Source organism: Sceloporus undulatus, chromosome 6 (genome assembly GCF_019175285.1).
Source record: "Sceloporus undulatus isolate JIND9_A2432 ecotype Alabama chromosome 6, SceUnd_v1.1, whole genome shotgun sequence".
Lineage (NCBI taxonomy): Eukaryota > Metazoa > Chordata > Lepidosauria > Squamata > Phrynosomatidae > Sceloporus > Sceloporus undulatus.
In genome coordinates this window covers 113,496,538-113,516,925 of record NC_056527.1, presented here as the reverse complement: position 1 = coordinate 113,516,925, position 20,388 = coordinate 113,496,538, and the positions used below count along the sequence as shown (strand labels likewise).

General features: G+C 39.1%; 1 protein-coding gene across 1 annotated transcript; it reads left to right on the top strand.

The window, feature by feature from the left end:
* The first annotated feature begins 10,146 nt into the window (after positions 1-10,146).
* Positions 10,147-16,395, top strand: LOC121933884 (vomeronasal type-2 receptor 26-like). The gene is made up of 4 exons (XM_042473876.1): positions 10,147-10,932; positions 13,049-13,276; positions 14,798-14,924; positions 15,506-16,395. Exons 1-4 carry the CDS (start codon positions 10,147-10,149, stop codon positions 16,393-16,395), a joined length of 2,031 nt encoding a protein of 676 aa, XP_042329810.1.
* The last annotated feature ends 3,993 nt before the right edge of the window (positions 16,396-20,388 follow it).

The window sequence follows — 20,388 nt, the reverse complement described above, 5'->3', positions numbered from 1 at the left end:
GTAAAAGGAAGGGACGTGCCCATTCCCACTCTTTGTGGGCGCAAATGAGCCATAGATGAGCTGAAAGAATGGGGAGAAGGTATTGGGAAATATATTTCATCTTGAAACCCAGTACCAGTTATAAAACAATAGCTAAACTTTGTTTTTAAAAAGTAAACTCAGAATAGTTGGTATTAAATATTTTAAAGATATTTTTATAATTGAAAGGTTTTTAATGGGATTCCAGGCAAAACAGGATTAGATAAATTACATAGTTTCATATGGAGACTAAACTATTTCTTTCACACAATGACTTTCACTGCTGTTGTTCCTATGTGTCTTCAAGTTATAGTGACCCTAAGTGACTTTATCACAGGGTTTTTTGGAGTTGAGGGTCTGTGACTCATCCAAGGTGGGTTTCCACAGATGAATGATGAACTGAGCCCTGATCTCCATCTCTGAAACCACTGCACCATGCAGGCCCTCGTAATGTTTTTGTATTGCCAAAATTAGTAAAGATGTTGAATAATGGTTTCTAGCTAGTAACCCCCTGGATCTTCCCTATGCTATCATTTGGAATGCTAGGAAAGCTATCATGAAAGGTAATTTGTATCATAGAATCATCACCTTTTAAGGGAAAGGAAAATAAAACAATGAAGGGCTCTCTTTGTAGAAAAATAACGAAACTAGAAAACTAAAAATACATAAAAAGAAAGAATCCAAAAATCTATAGAACACGTCTTCAATAAAGGGCCGTGGTAAATGCTTTAGAAACGAGACCTCTCATGTTATCCTTTACCTAAAACAGAAAAACCAATGCTATGGACTTTGGGGATTTGTACTTTTGGGAGATTTATAGTCTTCTCTGTTAGAGAGCTCTAGTGCCACAACAAACTACAAATCCCAGGATTTTTGGAAACTCTATTGAATAATCGTTATCCTTAAGATGGGCAAGGATCAGTGAAAAGTGCATTCATATAGACTGAATTCCACAATTAAAGATGCTAACTAGAATCCTGTGTCAGCTTACATTTAACTAAGCAACATCTCTTTGTCTGACCCTCTCAAACCTGTTGGAAGTATTACAAAACATTGCCATTACAGTAATGGTATTATATTTATGATCGCTACTAAGTCATGATTTTGACATTATTGCCACAAATGAAACTCACTGCCCAATCTACTCACCCCACACACACATACTTTGCCAGAGATTAGTAGCATGGGGAAAAGGAGATCCATTTTGCCTATGATCAGAGCTTGTTTGAATGATGTTTCCATCAAATTTGGGGGGGGGGGAGAGATGGGCCAGGAGAAGTTACTTGGTTAAGGCATAAATCCTACCTGTGGAATCCTGTAAAGAGTTAAGATGTTTTCCATAAGAGATGAAGTCTTGGAGGCAAGTGCCCCAATGATGGCTAATGGCTCTTTGTGGCTTTCACAATCATAATTGAGGACCAGCCTATGCGATTTGAAAAGCAGTTCCAGGGTAGTACGATAAGTCACATGCGCATCATTGTAGATGTCATAGATGTTGAACCCCAGTGTGACATTTGGTAAAATATTGGGATTCTCATTGATCTCCTTGACAGCAAAAGCCAGGGACAAGATATGCTGGTAGAACTTTGTCACCACCCTGTAAACAGAGTCATGCAAACATTTCTTGGAAAAATTGAGAGCAAAGTTGTTTTGGGGGGAAAAAGATAATAATTTCTTTATCATTTCAGTTGCCTGATTGTAAGAATCTCTTTTTAATGCATGGAGTTCTATCAGTAAAAGTGCTGCTTTCTGCACCCCTTAATCCTCAACTGGTTTGAAATGGTTACTTTTCAGAAGTAAATGGCAGTGACACTATGATGTTTGATGACATTTTTTACCCTTCTGTTTTCTGTTAGATGGGAAGATTCTCATAACTTTACCATTCCCTTCTAATATCAACCTTTATTGGTGGCTTCAAAAATGCTCTGTTTTTTTTTTCTTCTCTTTTCCACTCTAACATTCCCACCATCCACCTCTTAATGTACAAAATGCAGGCATGCGTAATTTTTTTTTTCTCCCCAGTTTTAGAATTATCAACCTTGTCTTTTTCTCTAAATAAAACCCTCCCCTACTCCTTCTTTTGAAACATCTACAGATGGTTGTCTTTCTGGATTTTTTCCCATTCCACTAAGGCTGCTGCCACAGTGCAGAAATAATGCAGTTTGATACAACTTTAACTGCCATGGGTCCATATTATGGAATCCTGGGATTTGTAGTTTGTTATGGATCCAGAGACTCTGGCAGAGAAGGCTAAATATCTTATGAAATCACAAATCCCATAATTCTATAGCATGGAGTCATGGCAGTTAAAGCGATGCCAAACTATATTATTTCTGCAGAGTGGATGCAGCTTAAGTCTTTTTTTAAATCTTATATACCATATAAAAATGCTCCATAAAAAGTTGGATATATACAAATACTACAAAGAGAAGAGAAGCAATGCCTTGGATCTTGACATGCACGTGCAAAGGAGTAGGGTTCCATAAGTTAGATATGAGTGATGTATCTGGGCTGAAAATAAATGTCATTTGCCTCAATGATCTCCCCCCCCCAAAAAAAATTGTGCCCCTTCTGCACTATCAAGAGTTCGTGCAAGAACATGCATACCTTCCCTTTGTATATCCATAGATTTGTGATGCTTTCAGGGTGTATCTCAGAAATACAGTGACACAAATGTGTGAATCCACAAGGGAAGGTATGTATGTTCACACATACACACACCAGGTATGTTTTAAATTGGGAATGGCTAAGATAATTACAAGGAAAAATACATCACCAGTGTGTGAAATACGCATAAATGAGCTAAAATTGTGCAAATGTATATACAAATTATACGGCAAATATATTTAGTGTTTAAAAAAAATCAGTCCAGGAAGTCAGCTCAAAATTTTACAATACAAAACAAATGGGATGGGAAGTTAGAGGATAGTTAAGAAAACTCATTGACATATCAGCTAACATCTTCAACTCCCAGCACATTCATAACTCAACTAGCATGATAGTACATGGAAAGGAGAGAATGCTATGTCCACTTTTTTGCCTCCAGCACTGTGTGATGTTTAAAACACTTAGGGCTTAATGGCTTTCTAATTCACATAATGAAAGATAAAGAAAAATAGAATTCCTTACAATATAAAATCAGAAAATTCCTGCAGAGGATATTCCTTGAAAGAAAATTCATGGGAACAATAATTGTAGAGAGAAACAAGTGCACCAATCATGAGATCCCCTGAATGATACGACTGCTGTGGCAAAGCAGGGGGATCAGGAAGGAGGCATTTCATGGTATCTACTTCATACACCCAAAGAAGAAGAAGAAGCAAGAGCAGTAACACTGCCAGTCCAACCTTCTGGCTCCTCTCTCTAGCCTGAAACCCAACTGCATCCATCTACCACATCTGCTTCATTCAAAGAGGTCTTTTGGCAAGTGCCAGGTTTGTCCACTATACTTCCCAAGACAGCCTCTGCTTTCTTCTCTATTGCAGTAACAAATGTATTCCTTACAAAGCCAGCAGAGACAGCCAACACACTGGATAATATCTACCCTATAAATGAGAACAAGGGTCAAAGATCAAAGTGATCCCTTCCCTGATCCAATCCAAGAATGCCATAATTGGATGAGTTAATATAGTCACCTGCAGAATTGTGTTGTGTCTAATTTCCAGCTTTTTGAAAATTCACTGGAACATTCCCTGGGGAAAGGAAATTGTAGACTGTTGGATAATAACAGTGAAGTTAATTATCCTTTTACCTGAGTGGCAATATAGCTCACAAATTTGTTTTCCAGTTCGAACCCAACTTTTTCTTTACTAAATATTTGCAGCAAGTGATGAGTTCCAGATTTCTATGGCAAAGAAATGAAACAGCAAATCATGGGTCAAGATAAAACCATTGGCTTTGTTTGTTAATTCAAGACCATAAAAAAGACTAATTTTTATTAGTTTTCAGTATGAACAGTCAAATTTACAATCAATATAATATACACTCAGATAAAGATACAGAACAATAGTCTTACTTCTGTTATCATATATCAAAGAAGTAATCCAGATTCATAATCCAGTTCTTTATCCATAATGCCCAACAGAAACATTTTTGTAACATAACACAAATTACATTTAGACTTTTTTGGATTAGCATATAAATCTTAGACCAGTAATTTTTCACCTTCTTATAAGTCTATCACATATGAAAAGAGGAGCACTCCTTATCTTGACATTAATTTGAGAGATTCTGGGACACTTTCAACAGCATATTTAGAGTTAGGTAACATTTATACATAATCTTGTATAGGTTGTATTTTAAATTACTGTGCAAAGTATATTTTTGTACCACATTTCCCTGCATATATCCATATGGACATCATGCCCAAAATAGTTTAGTGCCTGAGTGTTGGATGAAAACTTACTAGATGACCTTAGGCAAGCTACTCAGCCACAGAGCAAGACAATGACAAACCTTCTCTGATCAAATTTTACTGAGAAAAACCCAAGATAGGTTTATAACAGGATTGTCATATGATGGAAACCACTTGAAAGAACAGAGAAATTATTCCTTACAGTATGTGCAACTACAAAATAGGAGTCAATAGAAACAATACCTCCAAACTTGAAGCAAGCCATGGAGGTTTGCTATATTTAAATGACTAAATACTGCAATGCTCTCTCTCTATCTTATGATTTCAGATACAGTTGATGGCTACAGTCTCCTCAGACAGTCCTCTTAGATTTGAAAGAATGAGAGATCAGCTTCTCACCAAATAGCTCAAAGCTTGGACAGGTCAATATGGAAGAATGCAGACTTCACCTGGAATACTGTATCCAGTTCTGGGCACCCATGCAGGAAATCTCCATCAAAGCATCCCTGACAGATGGCCATCCAGCCTCTGTTTAAAGACCTCTAAGGAGGAGACCACTAAGGAGGAAATTGACAAGCTGGAACATGTCCAGAGGAGGACGACCAAAATGATGAAAGGTCTGGAAGCCCTGGCCTATGAGGAGTGGCTGAAGGAGCTGGGTATGGTTATCCTGGAGAAGAGAAGGTAAAGAGGTGATATGATAGCCATGTTTAAACATTTGAAACCTTTTCATATTGAAGATGGAGCAAGCTTGTTTTCTGCTGCTCCAGCGGACAAGAAATGGAACAATGGATTTAAACTACAGGGAAAGAGATTCCACCAAAACATTAAGAAGAACTTCCTGGTAGTAAGAGCTGTTCAACAGTGGAACACAGATCTTCAGAGTGTGGCAGAATCTCTTTCTTTGGAGGTTTTTAAACAGAGAGTGTTTGGCTATCTGTCAGGAGTCCTTTGATTGTGTATTCTTGCATAGCAAGGAGTTGGACTGGATGGCCCTTGTGGTTTCTTCCAGCTCTATGATTCTATTATTCTCACTCAATATCAACTGAGATAGCTTTTGGAGATGTAACCATGGCCCAAAAGGCTTGTGTTCCTGCTTACCATGCATTGTCATGTTGGATGATGTAAGCCAATAACTCAGGGCTGGGATCAGCCACTCCAGACATCAGTCTGGAGGTTCTGGGCCAACCCTGGCCCAAAATGCTGTTACCCCAGTCCTTTTAAACTGGCTGTTTGCAGCAGTTTGCTTGAAACTCCACTGCAGCAGCTGGCAACCTGCAGGACCTCATGCCCTGTTACCTGCTGCCACCATTGCATCTCTTGTGCAGGCCCCAGTTGCAATCTGTGACATTGGAAGGAGGCACCTGGCCACGTGGGTGAAGCAGATGCCCAATTTCCAACCTGTGTGACTTGCACAGGGGATGCAATGGTGGTAGCAGGAAAGGGGGCATGCAGTGATGCCAAGGCATGGCAGTGGGTGAGCATTTAATCCTCTCTTTGCTGTGCCAACCCAGGGGTAAGAACAATTCAGTTTTAAATAATGCTGAATAAAAATTCAAAGAAAGTTCAAAATAAGATTATAAAAAACACAGGTACAACTTTAAATAATTAAAAACATAGCAGGGTTAGGCAATCTTTTTGAGCCGGGGGCCGGTTGCTGTCCCTCAGACAACTGGTGGGCCGAAGCCAAAAAGTAAATAATTAAATATTTTTTAAAAAATTAAATAAATAAATAAACCGGGACAAATGTAAGACAAAATTTTCAAATGGAGGGCACTTTTTAAATAAAAATGGAGGACATGCGAAAAAATTTGCTGATTTTTTAAAAAATGTTAAGATAAATGCATGTTTCTGAGGCTTCTACAGACAATTGCCCCACCATGCCCCTCGCGCGAGACGCCAAAGGTCCCAGCGGCAATCAGCGGCAGGACCGGGCTGGGACCGGTCCCAAGGCCTCGCCGGGCCGCATCTGGCCCGCGGGCCGCAGGTTGCCTACCCCTGATTTAGAGGCACACCATTGAGAAAAACAAGGAAAATATTACCAACTGGTAACAGCACCCTTCTCAGTAACTGAATAACAACAATAACAACAACGTTTCTAAATGCTCAGCTGCAGTTCTGAGTCACTCAGGTGGCAGAATAATTAACTGTGTTGCCATTATCCAACAGTCTGTCATTTCCTATACCCCAGAGAATGGTCCAGTGGGTTTTCAAAAAGCTGGAAAAGAAACACAGTTGTGTAAGCAGCAATATTAACTCCTCCAGTTGTGGCATTCTAGGATAGGATCTGGAAAGAAGTACTGAGGGCTCTGTCACTTTGATCCCTGTTCCTTGTTCTTACTCATTTTGTAGTATCGTCCAGACTGTTGACTGTCTCTGTTGGCTTTGTAAGGAATGCATTTGTTACTGCAATAAAAGGTGACAGCCCGGTAGAGCAGTCAAATGTGGTGCTTGCCCAAAAGACCTCTTTGAATGAAGCAGATGCTGTTGATGGATGCAAGAGGGTTTCTATCTAGAGAGAGGCTTCAGAAGAATGGACTGGCGGTGTTACTGTTCCTGCTTCTGCTACTTCTTTGGGTGTATGAAGTAGATACCATGAAATGTCTCCTGACTGATCCCCATCCTCTTCCACATGAATCATACCATCCAGGGGATTTTATTGTTGGCGCACTTGTTTCTCACTACAGTCATTGCTCCCACAAGTTTTCTTTCAAGGAATATCCTCCGCAGGAATTTTCTGATTTTATAATGTAAGGAATTTGATTTTTCTTTATCTTTTATTATGTGAATTAGAAATATATTGAGTCCTAAGTATTTTAAATACAACAAAATGCTGGGGGGGGGTGGAATCAGACATAGCATTTTCTCCTTTGCTAATCACGGTTATCAATGGGCTGGAAGTTGAAGCTTTCTCGGTTGAAATGAAAATGAGTTTCCCCAGATATCCAGCTTGTTTTCTTCCCTTTGCTACCTTCCTTTCAAATTTAAAAAATTGAGCTGTCTTTCTGGACTGAATTTTAAATACTTACTGTATTTTCCCCCAACGTAATGCTTACAATGTGAAGTTGAAGGCTTTCATGGCCAGCATACATAGTTTTTTGTGGGTTTTTTAGGCTATGTGACATAGCCCCCCCAAACCCAAAAAAAACCTATAATGCTTACATTTCCCAATTCCCCGCAATCATGCATATTTTGCCAACTCACTAGCATGTCATTTCCCTTTATAACCATTTTAGCTATTCTCAGTTTTGAAATATATCAATTTCTGTACGCACCGTATTTCTGTGATGCATCTTATCAACTTAACAAATCTGTAGGTGCATCTACCCTGTAGAAATAATGCAATTTGACACCACTTTAACTGCTATGGCTCCATCCTACAGAATCCTGGGACTGGTAGTTTTATGAGGCACTAGCACACTTTGACTAAAAACCTTGTAAAACTACACACCCCAGGATTCCTTATGGTAGAAGTACAGCACATAAAGTGGTGTTAAACTGCATTATTTCTACAGTGTAGGTGCACCCTTTGAATGCACAAAGAATATTTTCTTGATTGTTCATCCCATCAAAGACATGCCACTTTTTTTTAAAGACTGTGGAGCCAATCACATATGTTTTCATCCCTGCTCTGTCCCCTGCTCTGTTTATAATATATGGCTCCTGCCACACTGCAAAATTAATGCAACTTGTCAACACTTTAACTATCATGGAATCTTGGGATTTATAGTTTCTTGTGGTGCCAGAGCTTTCTGAGAGACAAGGCTAAATATTTCACAAATTACATATCCCAGAATTCCATAGCATTGAACCATGGCAGTTAAAGTGGTGTCAAACTGCATTAATTCTGCAGTGTAGATGCAGCCATAAGGCATCCTTCTCCATTTAGATCCCTGCTCCATTGCTTCCTCAGGATGGAAGGGTATGTGAAAGGATATGTAGACATACATATCCTCCCATAAATAGACACAGATATCCTCCCGCATATCTTTGAACCCTGAGGCCTTGCCATTCAACAACAGACCAACACAGAGATTAACATGTAAATCAATTCATCTCAACCAAAGGTCACACAAGTATATATATACCCCACAGATTTCCATGCCACCATCCTCTGAAGATGCCAGCTACAGATGAAATGTCAGGGATAAATTGTTACTGAACACGACCACATTGCCCAAAAAAGCCCACAAAAAGCTAAGGATACAACTGATAAAATTAAAACTGAAGAACACAAAATCTTGTACATTTGCCTTTCACACATTGTAGAATAGGAGGTGGGGATGAGAAAGGAAAAACAGAAGAAGACAAAGCATTGTTTAAAACCACCATGAAACGTCACTATTATGGGGAATGGCAAAGGTATGAAAATCTTCCCATCTAACAGAAAAGCGTGAAAAATGGAACAAAATATAATGGTGCTGGAAGACAAAGCCACTCTAGGCAGCATGGCCAAAGTGTAGGGAAGATGGTAGTTGTAGTCTCCAGGTCATCCACTCCCAAAGTAGTGCGATTTCATGGTTAATGTAAAACTTGGAAGACAAATATCAGACATTATGTAGATTTCACCTTTTGCGATGCATCATGGCTTTGAGTCATAAGCCTAGATTCAGAAGTTGGAAATCGGATTTATTTGATATGTTGTTTTTTTATTATTAACTCACCTCAACTCTGTTGAGGACTAAAGGTTTCAGAAAGCAGCACATTCACTGCCAGATCTGCTCTAAGCATAAAAGGAGATTCTTACAACCAGGGGACTGAAATGGTGAAGAGATGATTATTTTTGTTTCCAAAATAATTTTGTTCTAAAAATTTCCCCAGAAATGTTTGTACAACTCTATTGACAGGATGGTGACAAAGTTCTACCAGCATATCTTGTCCTTAGTTTTTGCTATCAAGGAGATCAATGAAAATCCGAATATTTTACCAAATGTCACACTGGGGTTCAACATTTATGACAGCTACAATGATGCTCAAGTGACGTATCGTACTACACTGGAACTGCTCTTCAAATCAAATAGATTGGTCCTCAATTATGATTGTGAAAACCACAAAAAGCCATTAGCCATTGTTGGGGCACTTGCCTCCAAGACTTCTTTCCTTGTGGCCAACGTCTTAACTCTCTACAAGATTCCACAGGTAGGATTTATGTCTGGAGGTTATTCAATGTAATGTCTGGGGGCTATTCTCCGATCATCTGTTATATTTCGGGGGGGGGGGGGGGGAGGAAATTTTCATCTGATTTCTTATTGTTAGTTTAATTAATTATTGCAAAATGTTGAGTAGATACAGTTCACATGAGGAAGAGGAAGGAAGGTGGGTGCTATTCCACTTCTAGTTCTCAGAGTTTGAAATGGGATATTTGGAAACGTGAAAACCACAATATCCATTGTGGTGACTATTCAGCTACATATACTTTTTGTACAATCAGATTATCATGACACATTTCAGTCTGGATTCAGCCCACGTTCACATGGAATCTGTCTTCTTCTTTAAGAAATGAAATATGTAATATCTTTGTTCTTACACTGTATCTTGCGCCCTTTGCAAACCAAAAACTTTATGTCAAGGCACTATTCTGTCTCCCATCTGTGGAGAGAGGACTACCATTTGAAATATTTTCTTGCTTGCTTACTTACTTACTTACCTTATGTGCCACTTTTCTCACAAGGCAAATTATTTTATCTTCAAATGCTTCCAAATTATTTCAGATGACCTATGGCTCATTTGCCTCAGCAAAGAGTGAAATGTGGCAACGGCCTTCCTTTTACCACATGGCTACCAATGAAGACCCTCAATACATGGGGATAATAAACTTGCTTAAGCATTTTGGATGTACTTGGGTCGGGTTCTTTGTGGTGGATGATGAGAGTGGAGAACACTTTGTGGAGACACTGGAGCCCTTGCTTTCCCGGAATGGAATATGTCCAGCTTTTACCAGACAAATACCAAGCCAAGATCATTTTCTTGACTCAAAAGTACATACTATATTTCAGATTTTTAAATCATCTGAAATCAGAATAATAATCCTGTACAGTAAAAGTTTTACCATTATGACAGCATGGTATCATATTACTCTAAGAGTTCTTGAAGAGAAGACCAATGCCCCAGTTGGAAAGATGTGGATTACAGCTGCGCAGTCTGACTTTGTCTTAGCAAGCATTAACCAGGATGGCAATTTGCAAATGTTCCAAGGTGCCCTTTCATTCATGATTCACTCCAGTGAGGTTCCTGGGTTCCAGGAATTTCTTCAAACCATCAAACCTGATTGGAAAGAAGCAGATGATTTTCTCAAGGAGTTCTGGCAGGAAGCATTTCACTGTTTAGTCCCAGATGTCAGGATGCCATACATGATGTCTGGAACATGTACAGGAGAAGAGAGATTGGAGAGTCTAATTGGTCCTTTTTTTGAAATGCGTATGAGTGGCTACAGCTATAGTATTTATAATGCTATCTATGCTGTTGCACATGCTTTACATGCTTTGTATCTATCTAGGTCCTATCACAGAAGCATGGCTGCTATTAAAAGAGGAGATCTTCAGGATTTGCAGCCATGGCAGGTAATGTTTCCACAATTAAATGAATAAATGACCATGATACACAGGAAAGATACACAGGAAAACTCTCTAATTGGGGACTTATTTTTGTTAGCCTAGGTGCTGTTATGAGTTCTGTTTTGCTTAGTTTAAGGCCTATGTTTGTAAAGCATAGAATATAAAACAAAGTATAACACAGTAATATCTCTGTGTGTAATACCATGAGTATATTCATTGTCTAGTTCAAGACATCAGGTCAACCTAATAAAAACAGAACACAGCATGCCCGTGCCATACACAGTCTCGCCATATGCAGACTTCAGGTCACATGGACGGCAAGCCCTAATATGGTGAATGGAGTGCGCCCCATTCAAATGAATGGGATTTGATCATACATGGAATTTACCTGATGCGGGGGGGGGGGGCTCTGGAACTGATCCCCCGTGTATGGCAAGGGCGCACTGTAATAACCTTGAAAGAGAAACATAAACAGTGAATCGGTTTGTTAACTCAACTGCAAAGGATTATTAATATCCTATGACTGATGCAATCTGGTGGAAGGCTGCCAAGAAGTAGTGGTCACTAATGTTATGCTACAGAGAAACTGGAGGGGAAAAATGTTTAAATTTAAAGAATCAACATTGTTGACATAAGTGGAGGGTAGCAAAGATCTAATTTGATTGGAAGATTAGAGACTGGGAAATATGCAAAAGTGTCCTGGAACAATCAGAGACATACAAACTGTTTTCTGGCTGATAAAGGGCCCCAACAATGCTGGTGAGATATAGGCTATGCTAAAGATGTATTTCCCATTATGCTTGTAATAGATGCCACTATGTTTATAGCAATGTGAGTTTAGTCCCATATGTCAAGTTTAGTTTCTTCCATGTGTCAACTACAGAGATGCCTGCTAAGGATAAGCAGAGGATGTAAAGTTTGGATTCCTTATGAATGTATGATGCCTCTTATGTAATATAATGAATCTAAAGCACCTAGACACTGAAAGTCTGTTTCTCTCTGAAGGGAGTGTATATATGTATATCTATGATTACATACATTGCCTAATAAATAGCCTTAAAAACCAACACAGAGCCTGCTCATTCTCCCATATTAATAATCTGAGATTCCAAGATTTAAGAGTTCTTTTTTGTTGAGACCATATTTGTTGTATTTTTTATTCTGCAGACTTTTTATTGCAGCACACATTTGGGATTTGCTTCCATAATTCTGTAGACAGTCCAGTACTAGTTTAGAATAGCATTTTCTATTGTTTTTCTTGTATTTTGTTTTGCTTGTAAGCTTCCTTTCATTCCAGATTTGATAATAATAATAATATAATAATTATAAAAGTTTATTTATATCCCGCCCCTTGAGGTCAATCAGGGTGGCTAACAGCGATAAAATACAATACATTGTAGATCAAAATTCCCTCCCCCCCTTAAAAAATTATTAAATCAATTATAATTAAAACCAACTAATTAAACAACATTAACACATACACATTATTACAAGGCAAAAACAAAACAGAACAAAACAAATAAAACAGTAAACTACGGTAGCATTTCCAAGGAGGACCTTGGGGACTCTCATAAGAACAGGCCAGGGTTATCTATTCCGGAAAGGCCTGCCAGAAGAGATCCATCTTGACAGCCTTTTTAAAGCTGTCTAAAGATGTCAATTGACGGATCTCGTCCGGCAGGTCGTTCCACAATCTGGGGGCGACAACAGAAAAAGCCCTCTGGGGGGTAGCCGAAAGCCTAGCTCTTTGAGGCTGCAGCAAATTCCTCCCAGAGGAATTTGATGGGTACGATGAGGCATAAATAAAGTAATGCCTCTTGTAATACAATTTCTCTCTCCTTCCAGTCTACTAAATAGGAATATCTGTCTGTAATGCAAACCCCATTTTCCAGGAGTATATGTTGTTAGACGAAACAATGGGCCAAGATTTATTAATGTTCAGAGGAGACAGCAAATCCAATGGCACTTCATTTAATTGCATTCATTTCTCTCATTTATTCCACCAGATGCAGCGCATGAATGGTTAAGGATGCAGCCACAAATTTATGGAAATTATACATTCGTGTGAAGTTGCCAATGTGTTGTTAGTATGTTTCTTTTTTATTCTCTTTCAACTACGTAGCTCCACCCTTTTCTTCAAGCTATATCATTTAACAATTCTGCTGAAGAACGAGTGTCTTTTAATGCTAACAGAGAAGTAAGAGCTGGTTTTGATGTCATGAACATGGTGACATTTCCAAACAATTCTTTTGTTAAAATGAAAGTGGGATGGGTAGATCCAAATGCTCCTGACGGAAAGGAACTTACCATTCATGAGGACATGATTACTTGGCATAGCAGCTTTAAGCAGGTGGGGATTCCAGAATATTCTTGCTTTTCAAACTACCATCAGAATGGATGATCTTAGATCAATGATATTTTGTGGACTAAATACAGTTTATCCCATTGCTGGTCAGTATTTTTTTATTAAAGCACACATACAGCATATTCAAAAAAGAAAGGAAAAGCAGCATTAATATAGAATGGGTCATTGGTGTCTGCTAGGGTTTGGTTCCAGGACACACATACCCTCTGTGGATACCCAAATCCATGGATGCTCAAGTCTTATTATATACAGTGGGACAGTAAAATTGTGTTCCTTGTATAAAATGGCAAAATGGAGATTTGCTTTTTGATGTGTGTGTGTGTGCGTGTGTGCATGTATTCAAGCCATAGATGGCTGAATTCACAGGGTTTGTTGGGGCAAACATACCACTGCTTTCCTCTGAAATATATCCTAAAGAAGCTAGTATTCCATAGTGGTCTCCCATTCAAGTACTAATCAGTTCTGACCCTGCTAGCTTTCAAAAATATACTAGGTCTGGTTCTTCCAAAATATTTGGAAGCACCTAAAACCTTGCTTGCCCCTTTCTCCAGGTGCACAAAGACACAGAGACACCCATACACACTTAAACAATAAGGCACCCTTCTATACGTTCCAAGACATTCAATGCATGCCTGAAACCATGGATAATAGTGAACGTTATATTAGGACTACTGTATCCTCCCTGCTTTCTGTTCTTGGGTGAGCACAAACATCTTTTACAGGTAGAAAGCAGAAAAGATCCATTTTAAAAGTGAAGGTTCAATGTGATCCAGCCAATATAGATTTTCCATTAGGACAAGAGGCACTGGTGGTTATACTACCATTAAGTAATATAGAAGCAGGAGTGCTGAGTGAATGTTTGGCATCATGGGCCTGAAACAGACAGGCCAAATATGTCAGCTTCCAGCTTTTTGGGGGGACATGACTGAGGTTCAGCACAGGTAACTGAAACCAAAGAAAATGGTCCTACATATAAGGGTGCCTTGTTGTTGTTGTGGTGGTGGTTGGGCGCCTTCAAGTCATTTCTGACTTATGGTGGCCTTAAGGCAAACCTTAGGCAAATTGGGTTTTCTTGGCAAATTTCTTCAGAGAGGGTTTGCCATTGCCATCCTCTGAGGCTGACAGCGTGACTTGCCCATGGTCACCCAGTGGGTTAACAAGGGTGAGCTGAGATTTGAACCCTGGTCTCTAGAGTCATAGTCCAGTGCTGAAACCACTACATCATGCTGGCTCTGTGGTGCCTTACCGCATATATTTAGAGAGACAGGGAGATATTTTTTATTATACCTTGAATTATTCCAGGTCACTTCAATAAGAATCCAGAAAAATAAAGCTCTTTTGGCCAAAACAAGACTGTGTACCAACATATATAAAGACAATTTTGAGGGGGGAAATCATACCTTCAATTCAGGCTCATTTGATGCCTCTTGCTTTATTGTACATCCCTTGATCATCAATCAAAGGATCTTGATTTTGTATATAGATATTTGTTATCTTTAAGTACAGGTCCGACCCCTTTCAGTCTGCAGTGACCCCTGCCCTCTTGGTTATCAGAAGAGAAAGAAGGAAGGAGAGAAATTCTGCTGCTTTGATTGTGTTCCATGTCCAGAAGGGAAGATTTCCAACCAAACTGGTAGGTAGCACAAGGATTCCAGCCATTAAGGATGAGGCAGCTGGTTGCTTCTGATTTGGGGGTAGGCAGATAAATATATGGTAAATATTTGAACTTAATATGTATCATCTTGTCTATCTATGATACTTGCAATGAGATAAGAAATTAAATATAGAAATTAAATATAGAGGCTGATTCATCAATTGGAATATACAAAACGACAAGAACTCAGGAGATGTATGTGCATCTGAAAACCTACTATTTCTTAAGGATATAAGCGGGGATAAAATAGAGAAATTCAACCAGTGTCCTCAGGTTATTATTGCATCTTTTCATTTCCAGTGTTGTTTTTTAGCAACTGGAATCTCTTCACCACCTTGAAAACAAAGCACTTTTTTCCTAAATAGAGTTTTGATATGGTAACAACAGCCTTCAATTGGATACAGATGTTATGGAAGTGCCCAGTTCTAATTCCTGCAGATGAAGGTCCACCTATGAAGAGGCAGAGATTCCAGCCAGTATTAGTATTATCATTATTTATTGTATAATATAATTCAGAGTAGATTTTTCTACATTATTGTTCATATTGCTTTCTTTTCCAGACATGGCTGACTGTTTCCAATGCCCAGATGATCAATATCCAAGCACAGACCAAGATCAATGCATCCCTAAACTTATAGTGTTTCTGTCCTTCAAAAGTCCTTTAGGAAAAGCTTTCGCTTCGAGTGCTGCTTCCTTTTCCATGATCACAGTTTTGGTGTTGGGTGTGTTTATTAAACACAAAGATACTCCTATTGTCAAAGCCAATAACAGGGAGCTCAGCTACACTCTCCTTCTCTCTTTGATATTCTGCTTCTTGTCTTCCTTGTTGTTCCTCGGCCGTCCTGGGAAACTCACCTGCCTTCTCCAACAACCCATTTCTGGCACCACCTTCTCTTTGGCTGTATCTTGTGTCTTAGCTAAAACCATCACAGTTGTGTTAGCATTCATGGCCACAGGGCCAGGATCCAGCATGAGAAAATGGGTGGCCATCACCATTATGTTATCTTGTTCTCTCATTCAAGTTGGGATTTGTACTGTCTGGCTTGGGACATTTCCACCATTCCCAGATTTAGACATGAACTCAGTACCTGGACAAATTGTTGCACAATGTAATAAAGGCTTTCCCATCATGTTTTACCTTATCCAGGCTTATATAACACTTCTCTCCACTATCAGTTTCATTGTGGCTTTCCTAGCCAGGAAATTGCCAGACACCTTTAATGAAGCCAAATTGATCACCTTCAGCATGTTGATATTTTGCAGTGTTTGGTTGTCCTTTGTTCCCACCTACCTGAGCACCAAGGGGACAGATATTGTAGCTGTGGAGATCTTCTCTATCTTAGCCTCCAGTGCTGGGTTGCTCTGTTTTATCTTTCCCTGGAAATGTTACATTATTCTTTTGAAGCCTGAGCTGAACAGCAGAGAGCAGCTAAGTAGGAGAAAGGTGTAGAGCATCGACCTGTCCATATAAAGGTCTTATTTGATCATTTCCCAATTTCATACTTCTTGAATTTTCATCTCACGTTTTTAAAATTATTAGTATGAAGAACTTTACATACTCTTAACTGTGTATCAGTTAAGCTTATAACACACAATTGGATGAATATATAATAATACATGAAATATAAGATATAATGTCTGATGTATTGCAGTGTTTTCATGTGTGTTATGAGGATATAGGGATTCCAGGGAAAATATCTGCTGAATTTTAAACAAAGATATGAGCAGATCTGACTGATAACAGATGCAAAACATAGAGAGCAATCAGCTGACTGATGTAATCTGATGGACAAAAGCCAAGAACTAACACTACCAGTGCTGTCTTTATTAATTCTAAGAACCTGTTTAGAGGAGAGAGTATTGTCGACATAAACATGTTTTACTAGAGATTTTATATCTCATTGAGATATAGGGAATATATGGGACATCTGATAGGATGAGCGGAGATAGAGGAGAGTATAAAACAAGCCAAGAGAAGAGGGACTAATTGCTTTGTCGGTCTCCCCCATATGAAGAAATTTGTTTCACAACAGCTACACTTTTCAGTGGTGGTAACCCCAGCCATGCTGATATTAATAGATATTGTTGCTAAGAGAGATAATTTTGTTGTTGTTGTTCTTGTTGTTGTTGTTGTTAACTACCTTTGCATCGAACTCAACTCATGGCATCCCTGCTGATGAGACATCTCCAAGACCCCCCTGTCCTCTGCTCAACTCCTGCAAATTCATAATCATGATCTCTTTAATAGAGTCCTTCCAACTGCGGCCCTCCTCTCTTTCTACTTCCCTCCACCTTTCCTAGCATTGTTAGTGTGTGTTTCTTGTGTGTGTTTCTTTCCAAGAGGAGTGTATATGTATGTATATCTTTCATTGGCTGTAGTAAATAACCTAAAAGATTACCAGAGAGCATGCTTATTCTCCCATCCAGAGACTCTAATTCCCAGAATGCTTAACTGGAATTGTGATATTAACCCTGTCTGGACTTTACCACTATCAGAAGCTAAACAGCCAGGAGGCCAGAGCTTGGTAAAGGGCCTTAAGATAGAAACAGATTAGCTAACAAATGGCAAAGAACCCTCAGTCTGTCAGTCCATAGAGATAGGGGTAAGAAATCACTCCTATTTCACATTTTCACTGAAATAATACAATATGGTAGAAGGAAAGGAGAGCTGGGTATGGATGTGCTCATGGATGAAAGGTGCATTTGACACACCTCTTTTGTAAGCTGTAATGCATCAGGAGACATAACATAAATCCAGGTTTACTGAACAAAAAGATCTACACAGGCCCTGCCTTTCCCTACTTATACAAACTTATGCACACTGATGATGCACACTACTCATACAAACATATGCACACCCTTCTCTTGCAGAGGTAGATTATCTGGGGCTCATTTCTTTCCTGTCCACTGTCTTTGCCATGCCATTTCTCTTCCTACTCCCTACAGGCAGCCCATGGGAAAATCATAGTTTTTTTTGTTTCCCATCATCTCTCTGAGGTGGCTGGTGAAGGCAAAGTAAAGCATGAGCCAATCGAACGTTGTCCTGTCTGCAATGGAGCAAGGCAGCCTGAAGTATTCTGGTGACACAGCTGCCACAAAGCCTCCCCCATTACAAAGCTCTGATGCTGGGTGGATGATCACATCCATGTCCCTCTAAGCTTCCCAGTGCATCTTCTCCCACCATGGGTCCCTTTGTTCTGAGGTCAGAATGAGGTGCCCAACCTCAGTCCCATGCTTGGGTGCCTGATTCTGACCTCAGAATGAGCAACTGATGGCAGTTGCAGATGTGCCAGGCAGCAGAACATGACACATTTCAAAAAATCTGGAGCAACTGATAATGTCTTTTAATTTTTTTAAAGGGGAGTATACCCCAGATCTGGTACTGAATGGCCCAGTGTTGTCTGGTCTGTTTGCAACAGAACTGGGGTTTTGCAGTGCACACTTCATTCAATAAAAGAGCTGATGTTTCTACTGTCATCACATGATGATCCTAGACTATATTCACGTTTAATAGTGCAATTTAATGTGCCAAACCAGTGGTTCCCAAACTTTGATCCTCCAGGTTTTTGGACTTCAGTTCCCAGGATTCTTGGACATTGGCCATGGTGTCTGGCGCTTCTGGGAGTTAAAGTCTAAAATATCTGGAGAACCAGAGTTTGGAAATCTCTTCGCTAAACTTTTGGTTGACTCTGAAAAGCATGTTTGTGAACAATATTGCCACTCAAGGGAAGAAAGAATTATTTTTCCTGTTATTATCCCAAACACTGTAATTTCATTTCTCCAGAGAGAGGTCCAGATTTTCAGGCAGAAAAAAACAGCTCTACAAATGGTTATATTAACCCCTTCACTTGAGCAAATCGGAGAGCTGAAATTGGGGAACAGGCTCTGGGTTCTGTCACTTTGATCTTTTCCCCTTATTTTTGTTTGTATCATTGCATAGGCCAGACGTTGCCAGCACATTAGAAGACTCATGTAATAAAGTACAGCAGCAATAACCTTGGGTTTTCCATTTGAATCAAGCAGATGTAGTAGATGGATATAGAAAGGTTTGGATCTAGGGAGAGAATTTACAGCAGGAATGGTGGATTGGCAATGTTACTGCTGTTACTTCTCCTTCTCCTTTGGACATGTGAAGTAGATACAATGAACTGTCTCCTGCTTGATCCACCTTCTCTTCCACAAGAGTCTTATCATTCTGGAAACCTCATGATTGGAACACATGTTTCTCACTACAGTTATAGTTTCCATGAATATTCTTTCAAGGAATATCCTCTGCAAGAATTTTCCAATTATATAACGTAAGGAATTATATTTTTCTTTTCCCTGAATTATTTCAATAATTGATAAGAGACCCTGAGTATTAAAAATGCAAGAGGATGTTAAGCATACACAAAAACTATTGTTTGCCTTTCATGCACATTAACCCTCAGATAAAAATACTTTGAATGTGAAAATTAGTTGCAATTTTGATGAGTTTATTCATTTTTCTTCCCATCTTTGCTTTGCATTGTGTTTTCAGACTGTATATTAGTCCCCATCCTTGACACATGAAATACATTGTTCCTAATCGCTGCTTGCATTTTCATAACATGGTTTATTTAAGGAACATTTCTTCATTGCTTAAAGTACAGTTTCTCACTTGTGTGCTTTCACAAAATATACATGTTGTTTTATCTGCACTTTTTATGAACGTTTTAACCAAGTTTTTCAAATGCATTTCCAACAGTGATCAAGATATGGAAAATTCTGCTCTCATTGAAACTGCTATTTTGTTCCATCCCTGGTATCTTTTTCCTTCCTCTCCCCTCCTCCTCCTCTTCTTCTTTTGTGATTATAAAATCTGATAGCCTCCACCTTTCATGAGAAATCGCATGCTTGTGTGCATACAAAAATACCATGCAAAAATAAAAACCAGTTAGTCTGAAAGGTGCCTCCACAATTCTTTATTTTCTCCCTCCTTGCTCATTTTTAAAGGCAAAGGTGGTGAGGTGAGAAGCAGTCCAAGGACATATGGAGGGCTTCATGAGTCCATCCCTGCACTAGTGTAATTTAATGGCAGTTAAAACTAGGAGCAAGAGCAACAAAAATTATTTCATATTCTGCTTTGATTTACAGATCCTAAACCAAAGAAGACTAGCTCTCTACTCAAAGTTTTAATTAACAGATCATATCAACCCCAAGTAGGGACACCGATTACAGAGAGGGAGACAACCTTACTGCTTAGTAAGGGAAGAGATGAAATTGCACACTGGGAAAGTCTGAATGAGAGTGGAAAAAGAAAAAGAAAATAAGGAGAGGTATAAGGTAATAGGGAGAAAGAAAGAAATCAAGAAGATGAGGGGCATCAGACTTAGGAGTTTAGCGCACTGCTAAAAAAACCCAGCTTACCTTTGCCAGTTTGAGTCCTAATTTGGGCTGCATCCAGTTATTATCATACTCAAAA

Excerpts from the sequence above, each read along its gene's own strand:
- LOC121933884 (XM_042473876.1), top strand. The coding sequence starts at position 10,147 with ATGGCTACCAATGAAGACCCTCAATACATGGGGATAATAAACTTGCTT. Across the intron at positions 13,277-14,797 it reads GGCATAGCAGCTTTAAGCAG|GTCCGACCCCTTTCAGTCTG; the intron begins GTGGGGATTCCA and ends CTTTAAGTACAG. Across the intron at positions 14,925-15,505 it reads GAAGATTTCCAACCAAACTG|ACATGGCTGACTGTTTCCAA; the intron begins GTAGGTAGCACA and ends TTTCTTTTCCAG.